We start from the raw sequence: 27,937 nt of genomic DNA on the forward strand, positions 1-27,937 counted from the left end.
TTAAAACAATAAATATTTATTATCTCATCCAGTTTTGAGGGTGAGGAATCTGGGAGCAGCTTAGGTGTCGGGTCAAATTGTTGGCCAGGACTGCAGTCATTCAGAGAACTGGAGAATTCACTTTCAATCTCGCACACATGGCTGTTGGCAGGAGGCTTCAGTTTCTCACTATAAAGAAATATTTTATGCTTGTGAAATACTAACTACAATAAGAGAAAGTGTAATAATATAGTAGAGAAGCTAGTTGATGCCACCTAAATCAAGTAAGCAATGTAACATCGTGAAATATTAAGTGTACATTATGTGGCTTAGAACACAGCATCATCATTTCTATGATATTCCTGAATATTATAAAAGATACATAATTGGAATCTAACCACATAAAAATATCACACACATACCTCCCAGATTGAAAAACACTCTACAAAATAACTTACCTATAATCTTCAAAAGTGTTAAGTTCATGGAACTGTGTCCCGTGTCTTGATATGGCTATGGGAGCACACAGGAGGGACACCCTGACCTAATCAATGCCAAGATGTCAGAGAAGCCTTTTCCAGTGTAGGGATATCTAAGCTGACACCTAGAGTTAGTATCGAAAGGGACAATGGAGGGTGAGGAGAGGCAAGAAAGGAGGAAGCAGGTCATAGTGTACAAGACCAAGGAAAAATCATTTGATCATATACCAACTGATGTGTGTGTGTGTGTGTGTGTGTATGTATGTGTGTGTGTGAATTCTTTCTTTAATATTAGCAAGAGGTTCCTCCTTTTCCTATCATATGTAAAATATCACGTTTCAGGGATGTCTGGCTGGCTCAGTTGGAAGTGCATGCAACTCTTGAGCATGGAGCATGAGTTTGAGCCTCACATTGGTGGTAGAGATTACTTTTTTAAAAGTAAAATAAAACGTCACATTTCAAATTAGCTTAAGAGGTTATGCCTATTACGTTAGTCTAGGAAATGTACCTTGAGACACATGTGAAAGAGTAGAACAAATCTGCCCTTGATTGTCTCGGTTACTAGAATTATCATTTTTTTCAAACGCCAATCATCTCAAAGAATAACTAGGGAACATATTTTCATAGCACTTTTAATATATTTCCTTTATATGTCTTTTATGAATGGCATTTTCTAATGTCAACAAAAGTGGTAGAGAACACTAAATTCTTTCACAGTGGCCATTCGTTGAGTGGTTGAGAGAACCGCTTGTCAGATTGTTTCTGATTTGAGTCTTATTCTAAACCTGAGTCTGCCACCCATTGACCAGGTAGTCATTGACCAGGTAGTCTGAAGCAAGTCACCATTGAGTATCAGTCTTCTCATCTGTCAAATAAAAAAGGTATCTATTTTATAGGATTGTTGTGAGAACTGATTGAAATAATACGTGAACAGCATTTAGCACAGTGCTTGGCTCAAAGAAATATTCAATAAGTCACATCTTTTGCATCACTCAATAGTTATGTTTAGGAAAGATTATGCATAAAATCAGGTCAAATATAATGGCAAAAATATATTTAGAGTGCTGTGAAAATAATATTGGCCCATTGTTTCTTAAGTATGTAGATAATTTTTTAATTGATGATTACAGTGCCTGAACCAATCAAAGATAATTTATCTACTCTGTCACATCTTGCAATTTCCCAGTCATCCTCCTCCTTGATTCTTTGAATCCTCAGCCTAATCTAGAGTGGCTTCTAAAAAAACGGCAAGGCCAGGACTAGAGAGAGCTTCTTCAGTAGAGATGGGATTTTGAAAACCGTATAGGCACTGCAAAATTTACCTCATTGTAACTTTCTACCATTCCAGCTCCTACATACATAAACTTACTCATATATGTATTTGTTTGTTTGTTTATTCAGCATAATAAGGTAAAACATTTTTTTTCTGGTATATAACAAGACTTATTAAATGTTTCATACTTGTTTAATCAAAAGTAATGTCAATCTTCCCATTGTTCTGGTGAAATATGTTTATTGTTTATGATAGCAGCTGGAAAGTGGGAGTGGATAGGGTAAGTGATCTAAGGAATATTTTGCTACCGATAAATTAATAAAAAATATCAGTGGTTTATGGGGCAACAATTAACAGAAATAAAAATGTTTGGTCTATGACTTTAAAGTCTGATTGTTTTAAAAATACTCTTGTTAAAAAAAATACTCTTGTTTTTCTGGGGTTGACTAACATTTTCAACTTTTCAAGTTCCTTATTGCTAACCACAAAAATGAAAAAAACAACTTTGTCCATCATATATTGTGATGCACTATATTTTACTGTTTATTATTAACAGTTAAATTGTTAAGAGTGTAAAATAATGGTGAAGACTGGAGATCATAATCTCTTAACTAGTAGAATGATCCTAAGTTCCGATATTATAAGCTGGACACTACTGTCACCTATGTGCCCCCCTCCTCCAGCCTCCACATATACATTTCTTTTTTGTCTCCCTCACCACACACATTTTCCAAGCTACTTATTAAGAAATATTACCATGTGTCCGGTACCTTATGAACTCTGATCATCACCCTAAAAATATGATATGATTCATTATCCTAAAAGTGCTCTAATAGAATAAAAAAATGATAGTAGAGATGATTAAAAAAAGATTAAGATGAAATTTCTACTATGGAATTCTTTTACATATCTGATTTGTTGAGAGAAAATTAGAAATGAAAGAGAATTTATCTGATATTTAATTCATGCTAATTCAATAGATTTTAATATCTTTGGACTTGGATTTTAGTGAACAAAGGTTTTACTTATGCCATTTGATCAATAGGCACTTATTGAACACCTACTATTTAGCAAATATGGTTCCAGGCTCTAAAAGCTTAAAAGAAAATGACCCTAGAGTGCCTTGGTGGCTCAGTTGATTAAGTGCTATTCTGCTCAGGTCATAATCCCAGGGTCCTGGGATGGAGCCCACATTAGGCTCCCCCTGCTCAGTGGGGAGCCTGCTTCTACCTCTCCCGCTCTCCCTGCCCCCCTAACTCCCCTGCTTGTGCATGAGCGTGCTTGTGCTCTCTCTCTGTCAAATAAGTAAATAAAATCTGAAAAAAAAAAAAAGAAAATGACCCCCAAATCTTAACTCATAGTAATACATCCCATATGGTAATTGACAAAGTAGTAATATAGACAAGAAATAGTTTTCTGGTATGGGAACAACTGAGTGCCCAGAAATGAAATTTAAAAAGTAAAAAGGGAGAGAATTGTGAGAGTAAAATTATCTCTAAAAGAGATGTTGAAAGAAGTCAGAAAGGAAAAGGAATCAAAGAAGGGTGGAAATGGGGCAACTCCTCGGTGGAGGAAGACGTCTTTCTAAATTCTAATCTGAAAATGCAAGATGACAATGAAGGTGTTTTCCAACCATGAAAGGAACAAAAATCACCATTAAGGTACAGCTGAGCCAATAACAATAGGATATAGCACAAGAAAAATAAGTACCTTTGTTTGGAGAGATGCAGAAAGGAACTCATGTTAGCATATAAACTCTGCATAGGACTGTATCCTGTGTTCCTTTAGAACACATAATTTTGACAATGTGTACAATTGGTAGTTTCAGGCAAAGAGGAGCTTCCAAGCTGAGAACAGTAAAGTGAACTGAGATTTTTACCACATTGGGGGGCATAATGCCAAGGGTAACTCTGCCTGGGATGAAAGGAGTGTGTTCACTGACCCTTCTGGGATATCCTGCTTGCAATGGGCCCTTGTTAAAAGAATGTTCACAGTCTCTGTTGCTATGAAAAGACATATTCCGACGTTGCCTGCTTTACTTATCAGCCCTGACACCTTTATCATTCATACACGCACTCCATATTTATGAATACAAATGGTTTACAAGTAGACTGGATAAAACAACTTTTCATATCTGAAAGAGTAAACACTACAATGTGAAGCCTTAATTCAGAAGAGGGGACAAGTAGAGGATAATCCAGGGGCAGCCAGAATTATGGAGAGAGCCTACTAAGGTGTAGAAGGGTGAAATGAAAGGAGGACATGGGGATAGCAGGAAACAAAGGGAAGGTAAAGAAAAGGGATGTGAAGAGAGAGACATGACTGTCTCCCATCCATGAAGTTGTCTTGGTAGCTCTTCCTAGCCCTCTGTTCTCTGACAAGGCATTGCATGGGAATAGAGAGTCCAGTAGAGACTTGGGGTTGCCAGCTGCTCCAGCCATGTGGCCTCATCTTCTTTCCACCTCCACGGTGGCACCTCACCCAGATTCCTTTCTTGTCAAACTTGTTTCCAATCACCCAAGCTCTCTAGTCTATGACCTCTTGGTCAAACTGTCTGTTACCCAGGACACAAATAGATTGAGAGTGTCAGATAACACAGTAATTTGGTGGGGGAGAAGACCGTTTGAGCGAGCACTGCAATACCCTTTATCTTACCCCTTTCCCTAGCTACCTGCACCTTTAAAAGTAAATGCCCTTTCCCTACCTATGTTTCTCTGGTGTCTCTAAGTCACTGCAGGGCAACTGAGTGTGACTCATATCTTTTAATTTATTTGATGTGTTCATTCCCTCTGGGGAGCTAACTGGTAGAACATTTGAGTCAATTCTATTTTTCTTGGGGACGTCGGGTAACATGAAGTTGGGTGATGACAAACGTGGGTTGTGTTGCTTTATGAGAATCACATGAATATTGTATGCTCTGAAGTTAGAGCATTGAAACTACTGCAAGTGATGAATATCCTGTAACCACATCTTACACTCAAAGTTATTTCTCCTGGAACTGATTAATAGTCAACTAATACAAATACATGGTATTCACCACACACTTGATGCCTGCTGAGGCTCTGAAACCTTGTTCCCTGAACGTCTGTCCCTGTTGCCATCCTCTACCTCCTGCCAGAAATTCTCTCAATCGCTGTACAGGCTGTAAACACACCAGAGAAGTGGTTTTTAAAGAAGCTAAGACATGACATATGCCACCACAGCCACTTTCTCACACCCCTAAGAACAAAGGTTTGAGTGAATGTTCTCAGTAAAAATTATGCTGCTTCAATAAACAAATCAGAGATATAGTTCAAGGTGGAGGTGGGGAACGGGGGTGTTATCTGTTTAAGAAATCGTTGCTAAGAGGATATTATGGGCTAGGCACTGTGTTTTGAGTAAAGCAGATATTTTGGGTAGAAATAAACCAATCTTCTTAAGAAATACGACAATTATTCTGCAGGTTGGTTGGCAACTCCTGAAAGCTTTATAGAACATTACATCTTTCTCTGGCTGGCACCTACTTTATCCCTTTTCTTGAATGGAGTAGGGGAGGGAAAGGAAGAGGTTAGACAAGAGGGAGTGAGAGATTCAGAAACCGAATCACTTTTCTATTCAGGGATCTGCTGAGCACCACGATTTGCTAATGTTTTCAGGTGAGGGCATAAGAACTCAGGAGGTGCACTATCTTGAATTCTTTCCCAGTTGTTACCTTTTCATAAGTTCTGTATATTTGACTGGCCAGTGTGGTCTAGTCAGTACTTATGTTTGAAGAAACAAGTCAGAGTGGGAAACAGGCTGGGCCCAGGCGAGGGGAGTGGAGGTGCGATCTGAGCCTCGGATTTCGGCCGGATCTCTGGCCGGGGCGTGCCCAGCGGCTCAGCCCGGAGGCCAGGCACCCCCAACCCCCGCCCCTGGCACCGCCCACCTTGCGCCTCCCCTCAGGCTCCCGCCCGGCTTGCAGGGCTCCGGCTCCGCTCTCTGCACACCCAGCCCTGCCTCCCAGGGTCCATCCGGAGCGCCAGGGCTCGCGGCCGATCCCCGGAGTCCACGGATCAGCTTGGGTTCTCGAGCATGTGGGCAGCCTCTCCTCCAACAACTTCAGCTACTCTAACTTTGTTAAGATACAAAAGGCTGTTCCAGACCTCTGTGTGTACCTCGAGTGAGAAAGGAAAGGAAATGCACTTGCGTTAGAAAGCCTAAACATCAGGCTCCTCGAGGAGAACGTCTGGGTCGAAAACCTCCATCTCCCCCGCCTCCACCCAACTTCAGCCGCCAGCGGCCGAAAGGTCCCTAGGAAGTGGATGCCAGAAGGGTCTGTGCATTGGGCCGGGGACATTGCCGGGGCAGCTCTAGGCGCAGAGCTCGCTATAGGTCCTCTCTCCCAGGATCGGATAGATGATTCATTTTTATATGTAACGTTTTACCCCACTCTATAGCTCCGGCTGGTTAATGTTCAACCCCAGGGCTTCGAGAGGCAGCTCTAGGGCGGCAGGCAGGGATGACCCATTCAAGGTATATGGCCGCTCGGGAATGAAGGCGCGGAAGCCCGAGAGAGGGTGAGGACGGATGTGGCGGCGGTGGGTGCGGGCACTGGGCGCTCCTCCGGCCTGGGCCTCCCCAGGCCACCTCTGAGACCGCGGAGAAGCCAGCGGGTCCGCGGCCCGGGCCCGGCAGGCGTCCCTGAGGCGCAGCCAAGAGGCAGTGCTCGGGCCGGAGCCGCGACCGCCCACGACGCCGCAGCCGCGGCCCGGGAGCGGCGCGTGCGGGGGCGACGGGAGCGCGGGGGCGGGCGCTGCGCCCCGGAACGACCCCGGGGCGGGTCTGTGCTGCCCCAGCGCCGCGGCCTCGACGCTAGCGAGGAGCAGCGGGGTGGGGATGCCAGAGGGAGGTGGGCGCGTGGCGGCAGCTGAGGATCAGATTCCGGGTTGGTTGTCCCAAGGGACGTGCAGACAACAGTGCGGGGACGCGAAGGGGTCCCCTTTCGGAGGTGCGTAGGTTGCCGTCTGAGCCACCACTTCTCCGGGAGCCTCTGAAAATATCCTCAGGGTAACGCGAGGCTGCACCATCTTCTCCTTTGCTGCCGGGCCAAAAAAAAAAAAAAAAAAAAAAGAACATTAAGATAAAGCAGCTGTTCCGGTCAGTAGAAGGCGGTAGGCACGGCGGTGGCCCAGCTACAGTGTCAGGCGTTTCAGTGAGGCCCAAGGCGAACCTGCGCCGGGGGCAAGTTCAGGTGGAGCAGCGGCACCTCGGCTCCTTCCAGGAGCTGGACTCCCGCGGAATCGATGGGTCCAGAAGGTCCTGGCCAGAAGTCCAGACTGTCAGGCCCCGGAGCTGCGCAGCTGACCCGGCGGGGGTGGAGGGGGCTGCTGCACGGGAAAAGGAGGTTCCGGGCTGGGGAGGAGAGCTTCGTGCCCTGAGCAAGCAGCCTAGAATTCGCAGGCGGGATTTTTTTTTTTTTTTTTTCTGTCAAAGAAACAAACAAGACCCTGCCTCATCAGATAAGAGTGGCTCCTACGATTTCACGGATTTTTAAGCGAGGGCTGGAGGCGCTGAGATTAGTAGAATACTGTGAATGAACATTGCCCGAGGCCCCCAGAAGAAGGGTTTTATTTTACTTTCTTTTGCTTGATATTATATTATTTTCTAACAAAGCGACCTGTCGTCTGTCGCCTTGGGCTCTGGCAGGTAAAGCCCCTTCCTGGGCACCGGGGATGGCCCGCAGGGTCTCTACTTCTGTCCCCATCAGCGTCCCCCAACCCATGCCCGCACACTGCCGCGTGAAATCAGACACACTCGTTAGCCAAACGCAAGTAGCCGCGTTAAGTGACGCTGGAGAAGGCCCCGCTAGTCCGTTCCGTAGGACAGAGATAGAGACCATGGAGCTTCAACTGGGTGCAGCAATCCCACCCAGATACTCAGAGCAGCAGAGTTGAGGGGGCTGCTAACACAAGCAGAATGGGGAAAGAGCCCAAGAACTGGGTTGCCGCTAGTTCGGGAACCAAGTCACATTCGGTATGCTGCCCCGCTTGCCTTCTCAGGAGCAGCTGAGACTGTTCTAGGTCTCATCTCGCCAGAGCTACAAAGATAAGGGTTCCTGCCCAGGACTGCGTGCCAGGGGGTCCAGCGCTGCTGCAAACTGTTGTCAAAGACAGAAAAGTTTTGCTACTTCTGGACGGAGGACGCATTGGTAGAAGAGTGTCCTGGGGCTCTAAGGGCTAACTCTGCTAACTAAGCCTTAGCCCTGGTATATGAGGTCCCAGCATAAGAGGACCATTTTCTAAGTTGATAGAACATGTAAAAGAAAAAAAAAAGAAAAAAAAGAAAAAAAAAGAAAAAAGGAAAAGAAAGAAAAAGAAAAAAAGAACAGAAAACTTTGGAGTGGGTAAAGAAAACAGAAGAGGGAGAAGATGAGGGGCAGGGAGGAAGACAGGGCAAGGATGGGGGGAGCATCTTAAACTAGGTCTGGAAAGATCCATCAAAGTCAGAAGGTGCAGACACACACCCTGCTCAGCCAGGACCCAATGATTCTCCACTTCTTTTAGCCCTTCAGAGAGAAGGAAAAAAAAAAAAAAAAGCAATCCCTCACACAACCCTCCAAAAATAAACACCTTTACCGTACATTTATTAAATATTTTTAAAGGTTTTAGAAAGGAATTTATATAGTTTTTTGTCTTTTTTTTTACTGAGTTATTTAAGCTTCAACTATCTCCTGTTTTCCACAGTTGCCACTGAACTATTAATACACTGTTACAACAGAAGTAGCAATGATTTTTTCTAAAGGCAATTAAGTAGAATTAAATACATCTTCAATGGCATATTTTATGTTTTCCAAGCCTTCTCTAATCTTCAAACAAAATCTATAACATTACATTTACATAAGATGCATAAGATGCATAAAATACTCAGCAAGAAGTGAATGAAAGTTATACATCTCAAACACAACAAATGCTGAATTCTATCTTTTCAGATAGAATGTCAACAATGAGAAGCCCCCCCCCCTTCGTGGGGGGCGGGGAAGGGGGGGTTGGGAAGCAGGGTGATAAATAAACTTTTAAGATTAGAGTAAAAATCTTCCTGGTGTCATCTGCTAAAATCTGAAAGAGAAAATTAGTTATGTCTCTAAAATCAGATTTCTACGGAACCATATTCTTATTTTTAAAGACTCTCTTCTTCAATTATCACTTTCTCAAATTCAGTTAAAATGGAATTGTCAGATTAGGGACGCTGGGCCAGGAAGGGTAGTTTTTAAAAAAATTCCTTCTGAAAATCTGCTATAAGAAACTTCTCGTGTTTACTTCTCCTACCTCAATCAGCTGCGTATCTTGCTTCCCCATGTGCTTAAATTAACTGCTGCTTGCCGGGAGTGGGGGTGGGTGGGGGTGTTAATAAATCAATCAATACGGACTCTATATTCAGAAAGGCATCAGATCTGATTACACCCTCTTTTCTTTTTTTCCTCTTTCCTTCTTTTCTTTTTTTTTGTTTTGTTTTTGTTTTTGGTCCCTCTCTCTAAAAAAAAAAAAAAAAAAAAAAATGTAGCTCGGCGAGTCAAGGGACTCCCAGAGTAGCCCGCGTCGACGGACAGCAGCGGGCGGGAGGCGGGGAGCCCCGGCGACGGCGGCGAAGGCGCCCGTGGATTAGGATGTGGATTGCAGGACGGACCTTTGTTTGGTCACATTCGCGACGCGGGTGGAGGGAGCTGGGGGGGGGGGGCGGGTGGTATCTTTCGACAACGCGCCGCCAGGTCTCTCTAGACTCGCCTTAAAAGGGTCCGCTGCTCCTCACAGGGTTAATTTGTGGGGCTTTCGAGGAATACTGGGACTTTTAAGATGCCCTTCATTTTTCTCCCATTCTTTCTGTTGTTGTTACGCTCCTAGAGGCACTCCCGGGGTTCAGCACCTCCCGGGACCCGAGGGTGGGCGGTGGAAGAAAGAGCAGGGCCGGGAGGCCAAGGGGAGGATCTGCCTCCTAATCAAACCGCCCACGCGGCTCAGGTTGCCTAACAGAGTTTTTAAAATTAAATTTCTAACCAACTTAGGGGCAGTAAAAACTCAAGATTCAGGAACTGGGAGGCAATGGAGACAAACGTGGGCCACAGGCACCTTTTCCCAGGTCCCCCCCCCCCCCCCCCCCATCTGAATTCGCTGTTAGGGGAATGAGGAGTTGGAGGCCTCGGGCATTTGGAAAGTGTAAAAAGCCCAGGACGGGCGGGAGGGTGGGTTCGAGTAACAGGTGAGGGGCGGCCGCTGGGGGGGGAGCGGAAAGCCCGGCGAGGGCAGGGCGAACTGCGGTGTGGGGCCTCTGCGCTCGGCGCCGGGTCCGCAGCCTCCCGGGGCGCAGAGCAGGGCGGCGGGGGGCTGGGGCCTGCGAGCCCGGGCTCCTGGGGGCCCGACCTCCCGCTCGCCATCTTTATCCCCAGCGGAGGAGGCGGCCGTTCATGCTATAGATTACCTTAAAGGTTCCTTTAAGCACTTTAATACACAACTAGCTCAGAAATCATTAAGAGACCTGGAGAAGGAGGAAAAATACCCTCACACTCACCGGTAATAAGTGTTGACATGCAGCAAAAATCGATTGAGTGGAACCGAGGTGGTGGCAGGAGCGATGCTGGAGGGGGGCCCGCGTGGGGGCGGGAGGGGCGAGAGGAACGACTCCGCCGGCTCGGGAGCTAGGCTGGTCTCACTTGAAGGGAAAAAGAGGTGCGGGAAAGGGTCAGCGGGCCAGCGGGGATGGGTGTGAGGAGCAAGGCGGGGGGGGGGGGGCGGGGGTGGTTGGGGGGTGAAGAGGGAAATTCTTCCTTCTGGAAGTCCAGGGAGAGGAGCTGAGGTGGGAGACAGGGCTTCGGAGCAGTCCTGAGTCTCCGCCCCCCAGCGCGCACCACTCAAGTTGGGGATGGGGATGAGACAACCCTTCCCAAACCTCGACTTCCATTTTTGTTTTGTTTTGTTTTGTTTTCTGCAGATTGATCGATTTCCTCGAAATCGAGTCCTATTTCAGCCCGCGAACTAGGCCGAGGTCCGCCTTCAGCATCCAGCTCTCCCAAGACGCTCTGGGACCTGCAGGAGACGCAGATCCTCCCAGCAGGTCTCGTTAGCCTCGCCAGCCCCGATCCCCAAATCCCCTCTCCCCGTCCCCTCCCTCCCTGCCCCCCGCCTCCCCTCCCCCCCATACCAGGCGGAGCTCCGGGCGGCCCGGCCCGCTGGGCTGCGCGGCTCCAGAAGCCAAAGTCCGCCCGTGGGGACCGTTTTCCTCTCCACTGCTCTCAAGTGAACAACAAGGACGGAGGTGACCCTCGGCCAAAGGGCTTTTATCTGCCCCCCACTGCCGCGTGATCCCTCCGTAGGTTAGAGGCAGAGCTTAAAAAAGAAAGAAGAAAAAAGTTAATGTGCATTGCGCACTGATCTCACATCGGGGACGTTATCTGCGATCTCTTTAAGTGGCAGCAGCAGTCCCATGCAGGACAAAGACTCCGCGTCTGAGCCTCAAAAGCTCCTAGGTAAAGTTTCAGCCAGATAAAAGTAACCTAAGCGCAAAAACACAGGTTTTCTCGGCTCCAGAAAACTGCTGGCTACTTTTCGCTCCTTATTCCCCAGGGTTGTGTTTGTCCTCGCCCACTGGGGGGAGGAGGTGACCAGAATTGCAAAGGACCTCAGGATTTACCCTTCACCCCCCTCTCCCCCAGAGCCTCAGTAATGAATTCCTTCGGACTAAGTCGTATTTGCTACGATTTGTTACGAAATCAAATTTCACATTAAAAAAAAAAAAAGCTGAAAACCACCAACAAAGGAAGAGCGGGTGCTTAAAGTTCCTTTAAACACTCACACCGATCTCTTTCCCCGTTTAGATGTCAGAGGATGGGAGGGAGGGCCAGGGCTGTAATTCATCTTGATTTGCTTCATTGTCCCGCAGTTTGCAAACCATAATCCTGTATAATTTCAGGAACAAGCAGGTTTAGAATTAATGGGTCAATATTATTTAAAACAAAACACGGGGAGCATGACCTTTGCCTCAACTACATATTGCTCGACAAGACTCAGGAAACTCCACTCTAACCTCTCAACCCCTGGGCTCTTTGGGAAACTAAAAGGGCTGTAGTTATTAGAAATGGCCTTTGTTTCTTTTAATGTCTCGAAAGGATTTGGAAATAGAATGCAATATAACATGAAGAATCTCTCTACTTAAGCCTGAAAGATAAACGTGGAGGCCTAAATATTTTGAACTGGAGGTGTTTCCTTGTAAACTTATTATAGATGTATTCGTCTTGAGAGGAATGTATATAAACTGTACATGTATACATACACACATAATTCTCCAGAACAATTTACTGGATGTGGAAACCTTCCCCCCCCAAAAAAGTGTATTTGAGAGTCATTCCAAGCTGACATACTTTCTAAATTTCTTTCTCCTTTCTTCTTTTTCTCTTATATTATTTGCTAGCAACAATGGAATACTCTGGGTTTAAGCCAAAGAAAAATCAGGGAGACAAGACCAGACTTTGCAGCCCCCCCCCCTTTTTTTTCCCTGGGAGTGGCTTTTTTTTTTCTTTTTAGTTTCTGATGAATGACTATAATTTATTTCTACCAAATTTAAATAAGTCCTGCTGCCTTGTGTGTTTAACTAGGCAGGCAGAGGGTACTGGTTTGTTTAGGAAGCAGTGACTGAGAAACCCTGGCCAGGCGACAGAGGAGGGCAGAAAGAATCCAGACTGATTTGTATGTAGTATATTTTACTCCCATGAAATAAAACACATTTTTCATATTTGCTGAAAAGTAAAACAATAATATTGTACGAAATGTTATACACAGGGTAGGTTGTACATAGCAGTTTCAGAAACATCATTGCATCCACCAGAGAAACTATTCTAAAACTGATATTCACACATTTTTATAATAATAATATGTTAGAAACATACAGTGTGGCATTTAGTATATACATTCCTTTGCTCACAAGCGAAAAACCCTAATCGCTTCTGTATAACATGCTTTATTTTAAAGCCTAACCTTTAAAAACACTGTTGTGATAGTACTAACAACTGCTTTTTATAAAATTAATTTGACATTTCGATATATATACATCCTTTCAGTCATTTTAATGTTAACAATGCTAAACTTAAAAAATAACAAGCTTATAGTAATGTTAAAATGTCATATCCAGTCAAACATTTGTGTGTGTCCTTGCAACTGTTGGAAATACTTTTAGTGAAAGATGTCAGACATTGAGGAAATTCCTTTGAAATCAAAGGAGCTCTCTTTATTCAGTGGTTTCCTTTTCTCTTTATATCTTCTTTCTCTTCCTTTCCTTAGTGCCCACGACCTTCTAGCGTAATTCCCAGTCTTTCAAGGGCAGAGTTGCCCCATCCGGCACGGTCCTAGGATCCGGGTGCTGTGGGCGAGGCTCACACCGGCCGGTCCACGGCGTACTGGCAAGCACTCAGGTTGGACGCCGGGTTCTGCACGCTGGCGTAGCCAAAGCTGGAATGCTGCTTTGCTTTCAGTCTCAGGCTGGCCAGGCTCGAGTTACACGTGTCCCTGTAAACGTACGGAGGAGTCGGCGGCGCGTAAGGACAGGCAGGCGTGGGCACCGCGGAATTCAGCGACGGGCTGCTCAGGTTGTTCAAGTTATTCAGGCTGTTGAGGCTGGAGCCCGGGACGCCGGTCACAGCTGAGGGCACCATGCTGGACGACATGCTCATGGAGGAGATGGAGTTGGGTGGGGAGAACATGCTCTGCGACGATAGGGGGTTGACATTCATAGAGTTGAAGAAAGGGAAGCTCTTGGTGGACAGGGAGGCTGACGTGAGACCCTTGGCGGCCCAGTTGTTGTAGGAATAGCCGGGGTACATGTCGTCGTACGGCTGCATAAGGCCATTGAACTGCGGCCCAAAGCCATTCTTGCACAGCTCGGCCTGCTGGTTGCGCTCCCGCTTTCTCCATTTGGCCCTGCGATTCTTGAACCAAACCTGGGGGTGGAAGGCAAGGGAGCAAACAGATGCCACAGAACAGATTAGTAAAATCTTGATCCCAGAAAACACCAGAGGCCTTTGGCCACCAAGACACACATACACACGTATGTGGGGGGCAGGGGGAGACACGCACTCACTCAGGCTTCCACATTTTCCCCAACCCCCTACCGCCCCGCTGGCCGGGCTGCCTGAGTCCCGTCCAAAAGAGGGCGGCCTGGCCAGGTGAGGCCTGCGAGCCCAGGCTCTGAACTGTGCCACAAACCCCAGTCTAACACCTGGCGGCCTGTGGGCAGCTTGTTCACTAACCCAGGCCCTCCTCAAGATCCAAAAACACTTACTGTAAAATAAACGCGGTTCAGTGGGTTTTCTGCCCAACCCTTTACCAGGCCACCTTGCAAACTTGTTTCCCATAGACACAGTGATGAGAACAAGGGAGCTGAGAGGGCACCGGAGGCCGGGGCTCTCTGTCACACAGCTCCTCCCTCCGTCTCAGACCTCCCCCGCCGCCCCCCACTCCACACTACATGCTCTGGCAACTGGCGCTGGGCTGCGACCCCCATCCTCGCCTAGCAAAGTAACGAATTAAAAAGCAAAAGCCAAAAGCCGCCTTTCCTTCAGCCTCCTAACTCCTCGAGCTTGGCTGGGAAATCTCTGGGAACCCAGGTCGCTCGGCAGCCTCCTCCTCCCTCCGCCCACTCCAGGCCAGGCCCCTCACCCGGCGCGCACCAGCCGGGCCCAGACAGTTTGCTGGGCTTTTCAAGCAGCCGCCTAACCCGGTCAGCCCCCACCCGCGTCCGGTGGCCCCGACGCAACCCTTCTCTCAATCCACATCGGCCCGCCCGCCGCCGCAGACTGCGGCTTTTGTGTATTGGAGCGAGGCCTGGCCCCAGATTTCAGAGCTGACATCGGTGATGTTTCACATTACACGTCTCAGCCGGGCCCAGCCGCCTAATCCGCTTTTTTTCCTTTTCCCTTTCATTCTTGATTTCCTTTTTATCCCCCTTCCTCTTTGCGCCGGACTGTTATAAATAAGCACGCTCCACTCCCACTTGGCTGGACATGCGGCGGGCCTGGAAGGAGGCAGCCTGAGGGAGCCACAGGACAGCCCAGCACGGTAGTAGCGGGGGGAACTTGGGAGGGCTTGCAGAAAAGCCGCAGGGCGGGAGGCAGGGGATAGGAAGAAATCTTTTCCGAAGGAGTCCAGAGAACCCACTGATTGTGTTATTTTAATTACTTGCTATTTCCACCCTAGGCCGCTGTCTAAACTTCTGCCCAGGCAAGAAGAGTACGTGCAAGTCCTGTTCCCTGATGCGCAGGATTGCTAATGAAAGACTGACCTTGCCTAAAACCACGCGGCCTGAGAGCAAGAGTTCTAACTCTGAGCAGTTAAACTAAAACCATTTTCAGCTTCATCCGGGCTGTTATCCACCGGCATTGCCTCATATCCTACACAAATGCCACCCAGAGAGTGCCTTCATTCCCTCTGCTTTGGGAAAGCATTTTGGTCTTTATTTTTTCATCGTTATTGTTGTATATAGTATTTTCTTCTTTCTTCTCTGCTGTAACTGGGGGCTCTATTTTTCTATCCAGAGCTTTTTTTTTTTTTTTTTTCTTTTTTAACAGCAAAGCCCCTGGATCCTGCTATGTATGTTTCTGCTTCCAGAATCCTAACGTGTTTGGAGTTTCCACTGACCAGCATAAACCAGGATGTTGCTACTGGGTAATTCATTTAAGTTCACTTTTGCCAATCCATAAAGTACCGATTTGCTACAAAGGTAAGCCACCCCTCCCCCTTAAAAAAAACTATTATTGGGAAGAAGGATATGAGTAACAATCTCCTGAGAAAAGATAAATAAACCAAACCGAAAAGCCTTTCTCTTTTTTTTTTTTCCTTTTCTTTCTAAGAGAACTAACAGGATAGTAGGTGTGTATCAAAACTGCTTCCGTAGATAACAAAACCGAGGGACAGGGTGTGGGAGAGACCGGAATGGCCGAAAAACCTCAAAGACTATGTAAGGAGGATGAGCCGGGTGGAGAGAAAAGGCCGGGCTAGGCCGGGCGCGAAAGTTTCCCAAGGAGGACCAAACCTTGCATGTCTCCGGCGGGTATTCCTTGTTAAAAGCGCACAGGTTGGAGCCTGCTCTCGCCTCCTGGCCTGGGAGGGATTTTATGAGCGCTCGTCTGGCGACTGCAAGCCCCGAACACAATACCCTGTGCAGGGGGATGCCACGCGGCCCAGTTCGGCAGGGCTCGGGGCGACGGGGCGCCCCAGCCGAGCGGGGCCTACCGCCGGTCTCGTAAGGGGGAGCTGTAACCTCGCAGCCCGGGCCGCCGAGAGAGGCCCTCCTGCCTTTGCAAAGGCACCGCACCCGCGCCCTCCGGGGGACGCCGCCTTCCTCACTCCCTCCGGGTCTACGTGGCCTGCGCGTCTGCAGCGCCCTCCTTCCCAGCCTTCCCAGGCTCCGCCAGGGGTCCTACCCGAACTCGGGCTTCCGTAAGGTTGGTCCACACGGCGATTTCCTCGCGCGTGGACATGTCCGGGTAGCGGTTCCTCTGGAAAGTGGCCTCCAGTTCCTGCAACTGCTGGCTGGTGAAGTGAGTGCGCTGCCGCCGTTGCCGCTTCTTCTTGGACGGGTCTTCGGTGCCCACGTCCTCATTCTTTCCCTGCTGGCTCTTATCTTTCTCTGAAAGCGAAACGCACAAAGGTTCCCGTCAGCACGTCCACCTGCTGCCCGCGAACTCCAGCTGGGCCCGGGCGGCGGAGGCCGGGGAGAGAGCTGGGCCGCCAGCGGGGTGGGGAGCAGGGAGGGGAGCGGGGTGTGAGCGGCCCCTCCGGGCCGCGGGGAGCGCTGCGACTGCAGGGTGTGCAGGCGTGAGTGTGGGTGTGAGCGCCCCATCTGCTCCCCTCCCCCAGCGCCGCACGTTTTATTTACATGTTTATCTCAGAGCGAAGGCACATTCATTTTTATAGCCTCTGCTTTCAAGTATATTTATACGCCTCCGCGCAGACACACCAAATCTCCCCGGACACCCGCACGGGCGCGTTTTACGGAGGCCCCTCAGGTCTCGATGCGGTTTCGGAAGGCGGCTTAAAGGTAGACTCTGGGACTCGGCCACCCACCCCGAGTTCCTCTACCCTTTTAGAAATACCGCTGCTTCTGCGGCGTAGTAGTTTCAGAAATACTTTTCTAACAAGCGCAGCTTCTCGGGATCTGAAAGCCGAGGGAACGGGGACCCGGGCGGGGGTGGGGGTGGGGGGTGGCGGTGGAGGTTGGGGGTGGGGGATGGGGGATGGCCTCCGAACGTCCTCGGATGGAGATGCTGGGGCTTTTTTGTGACCCGGGAGACGCAGGGAGGCCAGGATAGGAACCGAGAAGAGTAGGCTGGCTCGCGTCGTTCGCGCCACCTAAGGCGGTCGAGGTGGGGCGAAAGGAACGCGGGGCCAAACGACGCTGGCTCCGGAAGCTCTGCCGGGAGCAAACGAAACGACCACTCCCACCACGCCTCCCCCAGGAGGGGCCGACTTCCTTGGGGGCGAGGGGGGCCGAGCGGCCGGGGGCGGCTTGCCCCGGGGTACCTGCGGGGCCGCGCGGCGCCTTACCTGCGGCCTCGGGGCTGGAGGTGTCAGAGATGGTGTGCACCTCCAGCCTGTGCTTAGCCGAGTCCAGGGAGCGGGTCTGACCGGGAGCCAGGACTGAAGCCATGGCCAGTGGCTGGGGATGGTGACAGGAGGAAGGCGAGGCGGTGGCCAACAGCTTGGTCCCTACTGCTCGGTGCTCCAAATGCAGCGGGCCTTTCATGCAGTTCATGGACGAAGGAGCGCGCCGCCCTCCAAGTCCGGGGCTGCCTCCCGGCCGAAGCCCCGTGGCCGCCGCCGCCTGCTCCGCGGTGCGCTCTGGGCGCGGAGTTTCCCCGCCGTGGCCGCCGCGGGCAAACCCCGCTGAGTCTCTGAACCGAGCCGCCCCCGTCTCCTGCGGCAGGCTCCAGCGAAAGGGTCCAGCGGCGGAAAGTCAGCGGGCGAACGGAGACATGGGGATGTGGGCAGGAGGGCACAGCGCGGAGCGTCTTTGGGCAGCAGGCTTCCGAGCTCCAAAGCGAAACCAGAGTGGCAAAGACCCCCTTTCTTCCCTCCCTCCCTCCCCCAAGTACCCCTCCAATAAGGAAAGCTAACGGCGTCCGCGGTCTGCCCGCCCCCCGCGCGGCAGCCCTGACAGCGAAGTGTCAAGAGTGACAGGGACAGGTAGCTGATATCGGATCCCCCGCGGCGGCGGCGGCGGCGGCGGCGGCGGCTGCGGCGCGGGCCTCCGGGCGCCCCCTCCGCGGCGCGCACTCGCACACCCCCTCGGGCCGTGCAGCCCGAGCACCGCCTCGCAGCAGCTCAACTCCCCGCACGCAGGCGAGCGACGGACCAGCTCTGCGGCTCCGAGCTTCCCTGTTGGCCCAACATCTTAAAACCAGAGGCGGGCTTCCTGGTGCCCAGACGTCACTTTGCCGCGGCCCTCCCCGCCCTCCCCGCCTCCGCCCCCTCCCAGACCCTTCGCCAGCGGGAGTGACGTGGCTCCGCACCAATCAGGAGACCCCGAGCCGCGGCGGAGGGACAGCCTTGCCTGCGCCTATCAGCTGTGCGGGGCCGGGCTAATACCTCCCCGCGCCCCCCAGGTCTACACCGCCCGGCTCCCGGGACTCCTGCGCTGCCCCGGCCGAGGACCGTCCGGCCTTCAGTTCAGCTGGGAGGTGGAGAGGTGAGGCTGCGAGTAAGAGGCTCGGGAGAAAGGAGCGGAGAGGTCGAGGGCTGAAAGGTACGAGGAGCCACAAGCCTCCCCACCCCTTCCTTTTGTATCTCACTACATCCATTTCCAATCGAGAGATGTTTTTCTCTTCTTGGATGGAAAGAAGAAGACATGCTACTTAAAACCAGAAAAAAAAAATTTAAGAAACAGCAACAAATCACCTCTCCGAGCTTAAATTTTCCAAACAGCCTGTCAAGCGAACGCTGTGCTAATCTGAAGACGCTTTACTTTAATTGCAAAGGAGACAAAGCCCTGAGAGGGCAGGCTAATAAATTAGAAATCGAGAAGCAAATGGACCCGTCAGAAGAAAATTACCTTGACTTTAAACGAACAACTGTTTGGTGGTTCACTCTGGATTTATACAAGAATAAAAGTCGCCTCAGATCACGTTCGCTGTAATGCTTATTAGTCCCCAGACAGAAAATACACAATAGAATAGAAACCCTAACCCAGCATTTTCAAAATGCTGAAAGCTTATCCATTCTACTTAGCGTTGATTAAGACACATATCCTAGATCTTTCAAATTCCTTGTACACTGTATTAAGCTTGTCCTAACCCTAGAGAGAGCCCGCTTTAAATTCGACTCTCTTGTTTACTTTACTATCAATCAGATTCAAATCCATAAAGCCTGCAGAATCAACAACCTTGAGCTAATTATATATAAAATATGCTTTAATGAATTTCCATACAATTATGAGTGTTGCCAAATAACCAATTTCAAGGATAATTTTTAAGTCATTTTCTTTTCCTAGGAAGCTCAAGGCTGTTGAATCTTCAAAGTCCAAGCAGGCAGAGGCAGTAGGGTGGGGGCGAAGGGCAAAAGCCTAGGAGAACACTCAGCTAGGAAAAGCCAAGCCTTATTCATTTACTTTATTAAAAAGAAAGAAAAAACACCTTGGGGACATCCAAGTCTATAACACTATTTCCAAAAAAATATTAATTTTCAAATAAAGAAATACAAACATATCATTCAAAATTATTTTTGAAAGTCCTTTTGTCCTCTGCTTAGGTCATCGGGAGAGCACAAACTAATCCTCTTTGGGTTTCTGCATTGGTGATTGCTTTATTGTGGAGTTAGCGTTATCATCCCTGAATGTGTATTTGTTTGACATTACAGTCAATGATTTGTAACACCAGTATGAGGTATCTTCAGAAAACTCCCTCCTTGTCCTTGTTCACAAGATTGGGAAACTTATGTAGTCTGGGGCAGTGTTGATGAAGCAGACTACAAATATGTTTGTAACCCATGTGTCTCTCCTTTGCCTGGCTCTCCCTGCCAAACCCTATCTGCAGCTCCTCCCCCATTTTAAATATGCTTGAGAGCCATCCAAAGAACCAGATGAGAATTGTTCTTCAATCTCTCCCCCCAGAAGTATCATCACACTTTAAGAAAAATACAGCTGCAAGGAGGAAATTTCTTTATACTAAGGTTTAAATCAGCCATTTCTGGTTTTAACCTTTTATTCCAGTTCACCCCATTTCAAGCATACACACACCTGCTCAGAGCAGAATACATCCCCATGTGACAGGTTTGCATTAGCTAAGGCTCATACATCCAGCTATATTAGGTCCTGCAATCTTATCACTAAATTATACATATTACACCAGCAGCCTGTTGGTAAAGAAGGTTAAATTAATTTACATTCTGCTCATTATCTGGTGCTTAAATGACGCATTTTATCCCTGAGATTTGGCAGAGAATCTCCTCAGACCCCACAGCGTTTCACCGAAGACAATGCTCTTACATTTGTAGTGGTTTTTAATCTGATAAGACTCTAATTTGCTTAAGTCTTTTAAATAAGGGTTTTAAATGTTTCTAGCCGTTTTCTTATTGAATTTCCTCTAATTCCCCCAAGATCATAAAGTATATGTGTAAAGTAAATATTTCCTCCCATTGCACTGCCAGCTGATGACCTATAACTAAGTCAATATGAATCCGGAGTTTTTCCGCCCAATGTGTTTACTAATCATATTCCAGTTTCTTCTTAAACCTCGGCATAGTCGTGATCCCCAAAATAACACACCCATAAAGCTTCATTTCATGAAGAAACTCCATCACATGAAAGAATGAAAAACTCCCCACCATAGTGAGCATACTTTCTTAGTGTTAGTTTCTTCTAGATTCAAACCCCTGAGCTGCAATTTTTGGTGGAGGCTCTGGGTGTTTCTCAAAACTCCCTACTTAGGAGAGCTGAGAAGCTCCACAGAACCATATAGATATGGAAGCCCATCTCTCACGAAAGCCACAGAATTTTTATTTAAACTCCTTGACTCTGTTGATTAACAACCCTCATCATGGCAATTGCACATATGAAAGATCTAATCTCTGAATTGCTTGCAAAGTGGTTGAAACCCCCAAGGGTAAGTGACAGCTCCTCATAGTGCCAAAACTGTGGGAGACGTTGAAAGCACTGGTGATCTCCAGGAAGCCTAAAAGCCTAAAAAGATAAGGAATCTTAAATTGTATCTATCCACTGCAAAGTCAAGTGGGGAATAAAGACAATTATCTGGAGATCTCTGATTAAAGTAAAAATATAACCATATCTATCTATCTATCTATCTATCTATCTATCTATCTATCTATCATCTATCATCCTTCTAGATACACACATACATACATAATATATAATGCCCCACCCCATCATCAACTGAGCCAGTTAGGCAATTCTTTGCATTTTTCCAACCAGAGTTTCAACCTCTCCTGATCACTTTACCCGTGGTGAGCTTGGCTGACCCCCTTCTCAGGCCCAATTGAATTCACTCCGTGGATGGTAGGAGTACACCAACATGAAAAGTCTAGATGGAGAAAGGCAAGTGAGTGCTGGGCAATGAAGAAACACTTTTCAGTGAAAACAGTGGTGGTGGTGGTGGTGGTGGTGGTGGTGGTGGGCAGCTCTGGAAACAATCTACAAAAAACTTGTGGGACACAGATATTGGTAGTATAGCTAAGGAAGGAGTTGAAAGTAATCCTACGTATTTTGCAGATTGAGCACTCCTCTTGTGTTCTCCATGCTTCACACACTCTTCTTTGACTGGCTCTAGGAATTTCAGGGACTTCCTAGCCTCTGTCATAGAAATTTCCAGTCCAGAAAAAAATTAAGGTGGTCAGTTTAGGGAAACTGGAAGTGTGTAAGGCCTCCATGGAAGTAAAACCCAGTGCAGGTTTGGGTTTTCGAATCCGAAGACATTCAAGAATTCTCATTTGGGTTTTCTTGTTTTTTTTTTGTTTTGTTTTTTTCTTTCTTTTCTTTTCTTTTCTTTTCTTTTTTCTTTTCTTTTCTTTTCTTTTCTTTTCTTTTCTTTTCTTTTCTTTTCTTTTCTTTTCTTTTCTTTTCTTTTCTTTTCTTTTCTTTTCTTTTCTTTTCTTTTCTTTCTTTCAAAGCAAGACCCTTGAGGAGGGAAATGTGTGACACCGGGTCAGGCAGGTTTTGAGCTGCTGGTATTTGCCACCGATTACCAGTCTTAAGGTCTTATTTAATTTCACACTCTTTAGTGTTACTTGTGCAAAGCCCCTTTGGCCCCCGTGGAGAGATTGGTTGGACTGCGCAGCCAAACTCTCGGGTGCGGTGGCCCAAGTATGAACTGCTATCCAACCAAGTGATCCACAACTTTTGGGGAAAAAAATCTGTCCTCAAAGCTCATCTGAAAGATGGCTCAATTAGATGTCTCCCTGCACTGTCACATCACAGAGGGGAGAGAAGCTGCTCTGGTCCCAGCTCAAGGCCACGGCCGCCCAGACTCAGCTCAGAGCCCCGTGACGGGCGTGAGTGTGTGTGCCTGTGCGTATGGTGTAAAGCGCAGAGGTCAGCTGGAGACCTTGCACCCTGCCCAAGGAGTGGCCTTTCCTCCCCTTCTTCTGCCTGTCCTTTCTTCACACACGCAGCTAGCTGTAAAGGCCCCTTTCGTTGTTCCTCCGTATCCCTGCTGCTCCAGTCATGAATTGAAAGCACCCAGAAATTAAAAACTTTATTGCGGCTGATACTCCTCTGATCCCCATTCTCTAAATGGATTTAAAAAGTGCTAGTTTGTAAAAAGGGGCAGATTCTTCTCTGAATCGAAAATCTGTGCATATACTGAGCAACACTCACATTCTCTGGGTCCCTGCAAATGGCATCCAGATTTTAGTCCCACACACTCAACCACCTGAGGTTTGTAGTAACTGGCGGGGGTGCTGGGGTGGTAGGAGGAAGTACCCCCACACTGGCGCCTGAAGAGAAAATCAGGGATTAGAGGAGGCAGGAGGGTTGAAGGGGGGATGTCAATGAAACCCACGTGCTATATGCTTTTTCACAGTAGTTTGTTAACACTACAGGTTTATTAGGCCATAGTTGAATCTTGGAAAACAATGAGCTGTGGAAAAGTCATATAAAGAGAATGGTATAAATTTGTGTCAGCCAAAGGGGAGAGATAGAGATAGATGGGGGGCAGAGAGAGACAGAGAGAGAAAGTGATAAAAGAGAATGAGATTCATTAATATCCGGGTCCAGAGAGGAGAACTGGCAAGAGACTGACTAAAGTCACATTTAAAAATTGGATTAAAATGCGCCTCTTTTTCTCTTTTCTGTATTTCTCCCCTCTAGCTCTTGTCCGTTTCCCTTTACTATTTCTCTTGCTCTCCCTTCTTTCTGTCTTCACTCTCCCAGACATGCTGGTAGCTAACATTCAGCATTAGTTGTCATGGTGACCATAAATCACATAAATCCAAAAATACCCACCTATAATCTGAGATGAAGCTTTTATTTCCCTAGCGAAATAATATTTTAAAAGCTGTCAGCTGACAAAAAAAAGAAAGAAAAAAAAAAAGGAACCCACCTCATCGTAGTAACCCAAGTAATATATTACTTCTAAAGGTTTAAATTAAAATGTCAGCCTGTTAAAAACACGCTGGGAGAATTTGGGCACTCCCCATGTCAGATCCTTACAATGAAGTTGACTCCATCGCTCCCGATCACTCTTTAACACATATACACAATTTTGCTGCTCATTCTCCTGATATTAATTTCTTTCCTCCCCTCCCAACCATCTTAGTCCGCTCAGACACTGCCTTATGTTGTAAAAGAAAGGATTCTCCAGCTGGATCAGAAAGGGGGTTCCATCCTTGCCTGAGGTTTTTGAGGATCTTGTGTGTTGGTCCTCTGTTATCAATCACTTCCCTGAAGGAAAGATGGGAGCTTAGGGGGGAAGACAAGGTTCTGGTCAGGATCCAAATGGGGGTGACTCTCTAGAGGAACGGAGAAGAAAGAAATGCAGAGACAAGGACTCGGGGGTGGCGTGGGCACATGGAGCAGTGAACTGACCTGAGCCACCAGTTTCTGCCATTAAGTCTAGCCTAGGAAAGGTAGGAAAGGTACCTATAGTCTCCCACTCCTGTTTGCTTTTTTTTTTTTCCCCTGGGGGGAAACTTTCCTCTTTGGAGACCCTGGTGGGGGAGGGGGGTGCCGGCCACAGTTGGGCCTTTTGTCTTCTACCTTGGGCTTGTTGTCTTTTGCCTATCTTTGGATTACAGGGTATTCGCCTAGATGAAGAGCCATTAATTACCCATTCAGTCAATATTAGGAAGACGACAAAGCTTTTTACATAGGATTAAGAAGACATCAGATTGTTCCATTAGTATATTCCTGCTCACGAATAAGCTTTCGTTATACATTTCCTTTTCCCTCCCGAGTCGCTCTAACAACTGCTGCATATATTAACAGCGGGCGGTGCGGAATAACAGCCCAACCGGCCAGACGAAAAACTTGGAGCGCGCTTTGGTGTCAGTAGCGAGGAACACGACGACCTGTAAAGACCATCTCTGCGGGCGGGGATCCGCAGGGACTGGCTACTTATTGCACAACTGGTACGACTTCCCCCGACGGGGGAAAAAGCCCCCACACATCTCAGAGGCAGCTTCTGCCAATAAGCTACAGAGTTGGCGGGGCGGGGCGGGGGTGGGGTGCAGTAGAAAAGAAAATTGCAATCTCCTCTCGGTAATCCCGGTTGCTTCTCCCTCCAACTTCATGCCCCTTCTGCTTGCCCCTGTCCCTTGTCCCGGGCCTCACCACTAAGAGTCCTCTACCCTCTAAACACCCACCCACCCCCCTTCTTGCTGAAAACGCCCAGGCCCCAAGCCCTGGCCGCACGTACCCCCACTCCGCATTTGGCTGGAGATGGCCTGGACTGCTCTCGCTGGTGTCCCTGTTAGCATTAAGGCTGCTTCACGACGGCGAAGGGAAACCGGCTTATTTGCTTTCAGGGGGTACATTAGGAATCCACGTAGTATGTGCTCGGCAAACATTTGCTGATTGAATGAATGAAGGGTTTGCTGCTGCCGAGGCGGCGGGGGTTGCCCGGGTCCTCGAACTAGATGGGGGCGAGCGACTGCTTGGGGCGGTGTGTGTCGCGGCTGGGGGCGCCACCAGGGCCCTGGGGTCCCCGTCCCAAGGGAGGGAAGTCAGAGCGCACCGGAGACCGGGGTGAGACTCTTTCAGCTCATCCACTCGCCGACGCTATTTAAAAATTAATGGCGTGTCTGGGGAAGGCCGCGAAGGTACCTGCCCAAGCACGGTCGGTCGCGGAAGCTGGGCGCCCCGACCTGGGCCGTGGGGCGGCAGCTCGGTCGGACTGCAACCCGCAAACCAGAGCCACCGCCCCGAAACTTTAAGGGTTACTGACAGGGGAGGATCAGTCCCTCCCCTTCCTGAAAGTCAGGAGCACTTTTTGATTTGGGCAAAGAGGCTACTTTTGGGAAACCTAAAGGGCGAAGTCAAGGACCTCTGGTCTAGGGGGCCGTTCTCAGCAGACCACTGCCCCTTCTTTCTGGGGGGTACAGTTGAACTTGCCAACTCTTCCTCCCTCCACTTGGATGCCTAGCCATTCCTCTTTCAATCCTCTCTCAAACCCCTGGCCTTAAGAGTCTCCAGTCGACCTCTAGGCCCCTCAAGTTTCAGGATTCCAGACAGGCTGTGGGGTTGGCCCAATGGATATCAAAGGGATGAGGGTTCCTTTGGAAGGAATGCAGAGTTGGAGGTTTCCAGAAGTTAACCTTGTCTACTTAGAGACCAGTTTCGATCTTCAACAGAGGACACAGTGTTGGGGGGGGGGGCGTTGCTGAGGAGACGGTAGTGCCAATAATAAAGCATCATGATCTCTTCTGAAAACTGCATGTCATTGTAAACATTTTTTTCTTTTTGAAAGTAAAAAAAAAGGTCATAAAAAAAGAGGAGAAAAATCTCTTTTAAAAGCAGGGTATGCCAGGAGTTTGCATAGCACATAAGTTAAATTTACTTATATTCATCAGAGGGGGCTCTGGCAACCTCCCTTCCCAGGCACTGTAGTTTTGCCTACTGGTGTGTGGCTTTTTTTTTTTTCCTTAATCTACCGCATCCCTAGAAGCCAATAAAATCAAGATTTTCAGCATTTCTCCCTATCACATGCCTCTTCTTAATTAATGGCATCAAACATGTTTAGGCAGCAATTTTCTTCTTTCCTCCAAAAGGAAGAAAACAGATTGTTGCCAGCGTAGAGGAAGAGCCTTTCACACGCACTAAAATAATCCTGGCTTGAAAGTAATGGTTAAGAAAACAATCATTCGTTATTTCTAGTTCTTCATTTACCTGCTAATTACCAAAACTGGATGCCCGGTGGCCCGAGTGGGGACTGTGACAGGAGCAGAAAAGGCCCCGCTCTCCCGAACTGGGATGGAGACCACCTGTCCTCAGAAAGGTCTAGGTGCTCTGGGTTGGGGTGGTGGGGACAGAAGACATTCTGTAGGGCTCCTGCTCCCGGGCAGCGGGAACCCTCTGCGCCTCAGCTCGCTGGCTCCAGCCCAACCCGTGGGAAGTGAGACTGGGGAGCTCCCCTCGACTGGCCAGAGCCACCGCTGAACCCGCACAAAATATTTCCCGGGGAGTCATCGCTGTTCTTGATTTTTAACCATATCCCAAACATTCTCCGGTCTAATAATTTATTTTTACGACCGATTATCAAACAGAGGAAGAATTTAACACAATCTTAATGACAGAAATCATCCAACGTTATCTCTGCATGGCCCCATTTAACCCCATGGGGTTAATCCCGGACAAGTGAGCGTTTAACTGGCCCAGCAGGAGGATTCGCGATATTGTGGTGTCGAGACTGCTCCGCTCCAGACCACTTTAGAAGTTTTATTTAGACAAATGATAATTTTCTCAGATTCGCTAGGAAGCTCGAATGCAGAGCCTTTGTTTTCTTCTTAGTAATATGGTTTGTTTACTTGGTGGGGGTCCCAATTCGCCCCCCTCTGGCACACATTACATTTGTGTCCTTACACTTTAATCCGGAAAGAGGGGGTTAGGGGCTGAGGGCGGTGGGGGGCTTTATCTCCTCACACTATCAAAGGTCAACAACTTCCTAAGGCTAAGCACTCATTATTATAGCAACCTGGAAAACCCGGAGAATATTAAAACAATTAAGTTTGAGTTTTGCATGTATTCCAAGGGAAAGCTTGTCCCTTCATCCCTACACACACACACGCACACACACACACGCACACACACACGCACACAAACCCAAAGGGTAATTTTCAGTTCAGCAAAGCCCTGTGCAGTGGGTTGGAGACATTTCACTTTTACACAAGTCTGCAGACTTTGAGCAGCAGTGTCCCTGGACTCTTCCACAATGAAACCAGCTAATTAAGCAACGACACCACCAAGACCCGAGGCCTTGCAACCTGCACAACAGGTAGGTTCGCGTCGACGGGGGCACATACACTTCATTACACCCTCGGCTGCGGCGCACCGTCGCTGCCCTCAGGCTCTGCGGGGCTCTAGTCAGCTCTTTCCCCTCCCGGCCAGGCGAATCTCTGCCAACACCAGCGTCCCCTGCTCGCCTTCCGCGGTAAACCCCGCGCCCACAAGCCTGGGCGGGGCGCGGCTGAGAGCTGCAGGGGCGGGGTGGACCCTTGGCGGAGCTGCGCGCAGTGGGACGTGGCGGGCGACAGAGGTCGCTGTTGGACTACTTTTCCGCGCCAGCTAGAGGCACAGAGGTAGGTTGGGGTGTGCGTAGGGGATCAGGCCACACGGAGAGAGCGAGAAAGAGCTAGAGGGAGAGGTGTCGGGTCTCAGGAGTGCAGTATAATTTGGAGAAAGGAATTAAGGTCCCTGGGACGGCGGCTTCCCGTCCCACCCAGAGGCCAAGTGTCTAAGTCAAGGAGCAGGCACGTCGCCCCTGGCGGCCTGGCCTGCCCGCGCCTTACCCGAAGGCCAGAGGCCCGGAGGCGGGTGCCCTGCGCGCGGCCTGCACTTCGCTCCCGGCCTTACCAGTGGCGCCGGGATGCTGCCGCGGGAAGAGCTTGCTGCTGGCCGCCTCTTTCCGGCTCTCGGGAGAGTCTGTGAACTCGACCTTTTTGATTTCGGAGTCTTTGGAGAAGAGGCATTCAACGGCCGCCGGCTGCACGCCTGGGCCACGCGCGCCCGCCCCACCAGCGGGGAGAGAGACGCCCGGGACCGCCGC

General features: G+C 48.8%; 1 protein-coding gene and 2 long non-coding RNA genes across 8 annotated transcripts in view; 1 reads left to right on the forward strand and 2 right to left on the reverse strand.

Moving 5' to 3' along the window:
- On the reverse strand, positions 1-11,352 carry LOC144303885 (uncharacterized). 2 transcript variants are annotated; one of them, XR_013370888.1, is made up of 4 exons: positions 10,885-11,352; positions 10,633-10,769; positions 10,255-10,395; positions 1-6,790 (listed from the first exon to the last, which is right to left on the reverse strand). It is a non-coding gene; the product is annotated as an uncharacterized LOC144303885 (long non-coding RNA). The 2 variants fall into 2 exon arrangements; XR_013370889.1 differs by lacking the exon at positions 10,633-10,769 and having other exon boundaries at positions 10,885-11,346.
- LOC144303886 (uncharacterized) lies at positions 5,667-16,914 on the forward strand. 3 transcript variants are annotated; one of them, XR_013370890.1, is made up of 3 exons: positions 10,007-10,412; positions 10,675-14,789; positions 14,928-16,914. It is a non-coding gene; the product is annotated as an uncharacterized LOC144303886 (long non-coding RNA). The 3 variants fall into 3 exon arrangements; XR_013370891.1 differs by lacking the exons at positions 10,007-10,412; positions 14,928-16,914 and adding an exon at positions 5,667-6,269 and having other exon boundaries at positions 10,675-11,534; XR_013370892.1 differs by lacking the exon at positions 14,928-16,914 and having other exon boundaries at positions 10,007-10,256; positions 10,675-11,534.
- The window catches only part of PITX2 (paired like homeodomain 2), a 20,123-nt gene continuing 4,608 nt past the window's right edge, over positions 12,423-27,937 (reverse strand). Inside the window, exons 3-5 of one of the 3 annotated variants that reach the window (XM_077882296.1) lie at positions 27,745-27,882; positions 16,154-16,359; positions 12,423-13,672 (exon numbers count right to left, since the gene is read on the reverse strand). In XM_077882296.1, the coding sequence (XP_077738422.1) occupies positions 13,109-13,672; positions 16,154-16,359; positions 27,745-27,882 (908 nt within the window). In that variant the 3' untranslated portion in view covers positions 12,423-13,108. Of the gene's footprint in view, positions 13,673-16,153; positions 16,360-17,276; positions 17,814-27,744; positions 27,883-27,937 lie in introns of those variants that run through there. The other 2 variants (XM_077882295.1, XM_077882297.1) reach the window with 2 other exon arrangements.

The sequence above is a fragment of the Canis aureus genome, chromosome 33 (genome assembly GCF_053574225.1).
Source record: "Canis aureus isolate CA01 chromosome 33, VMU_Caureus_v.1.0, whole genome shotgun sequence".
Taxonomy (NCBI): Eukaryota; Metazoa; Chordata; class Mammalia; order Carnivora; family Canidae; genus Canis; species Canis aureus.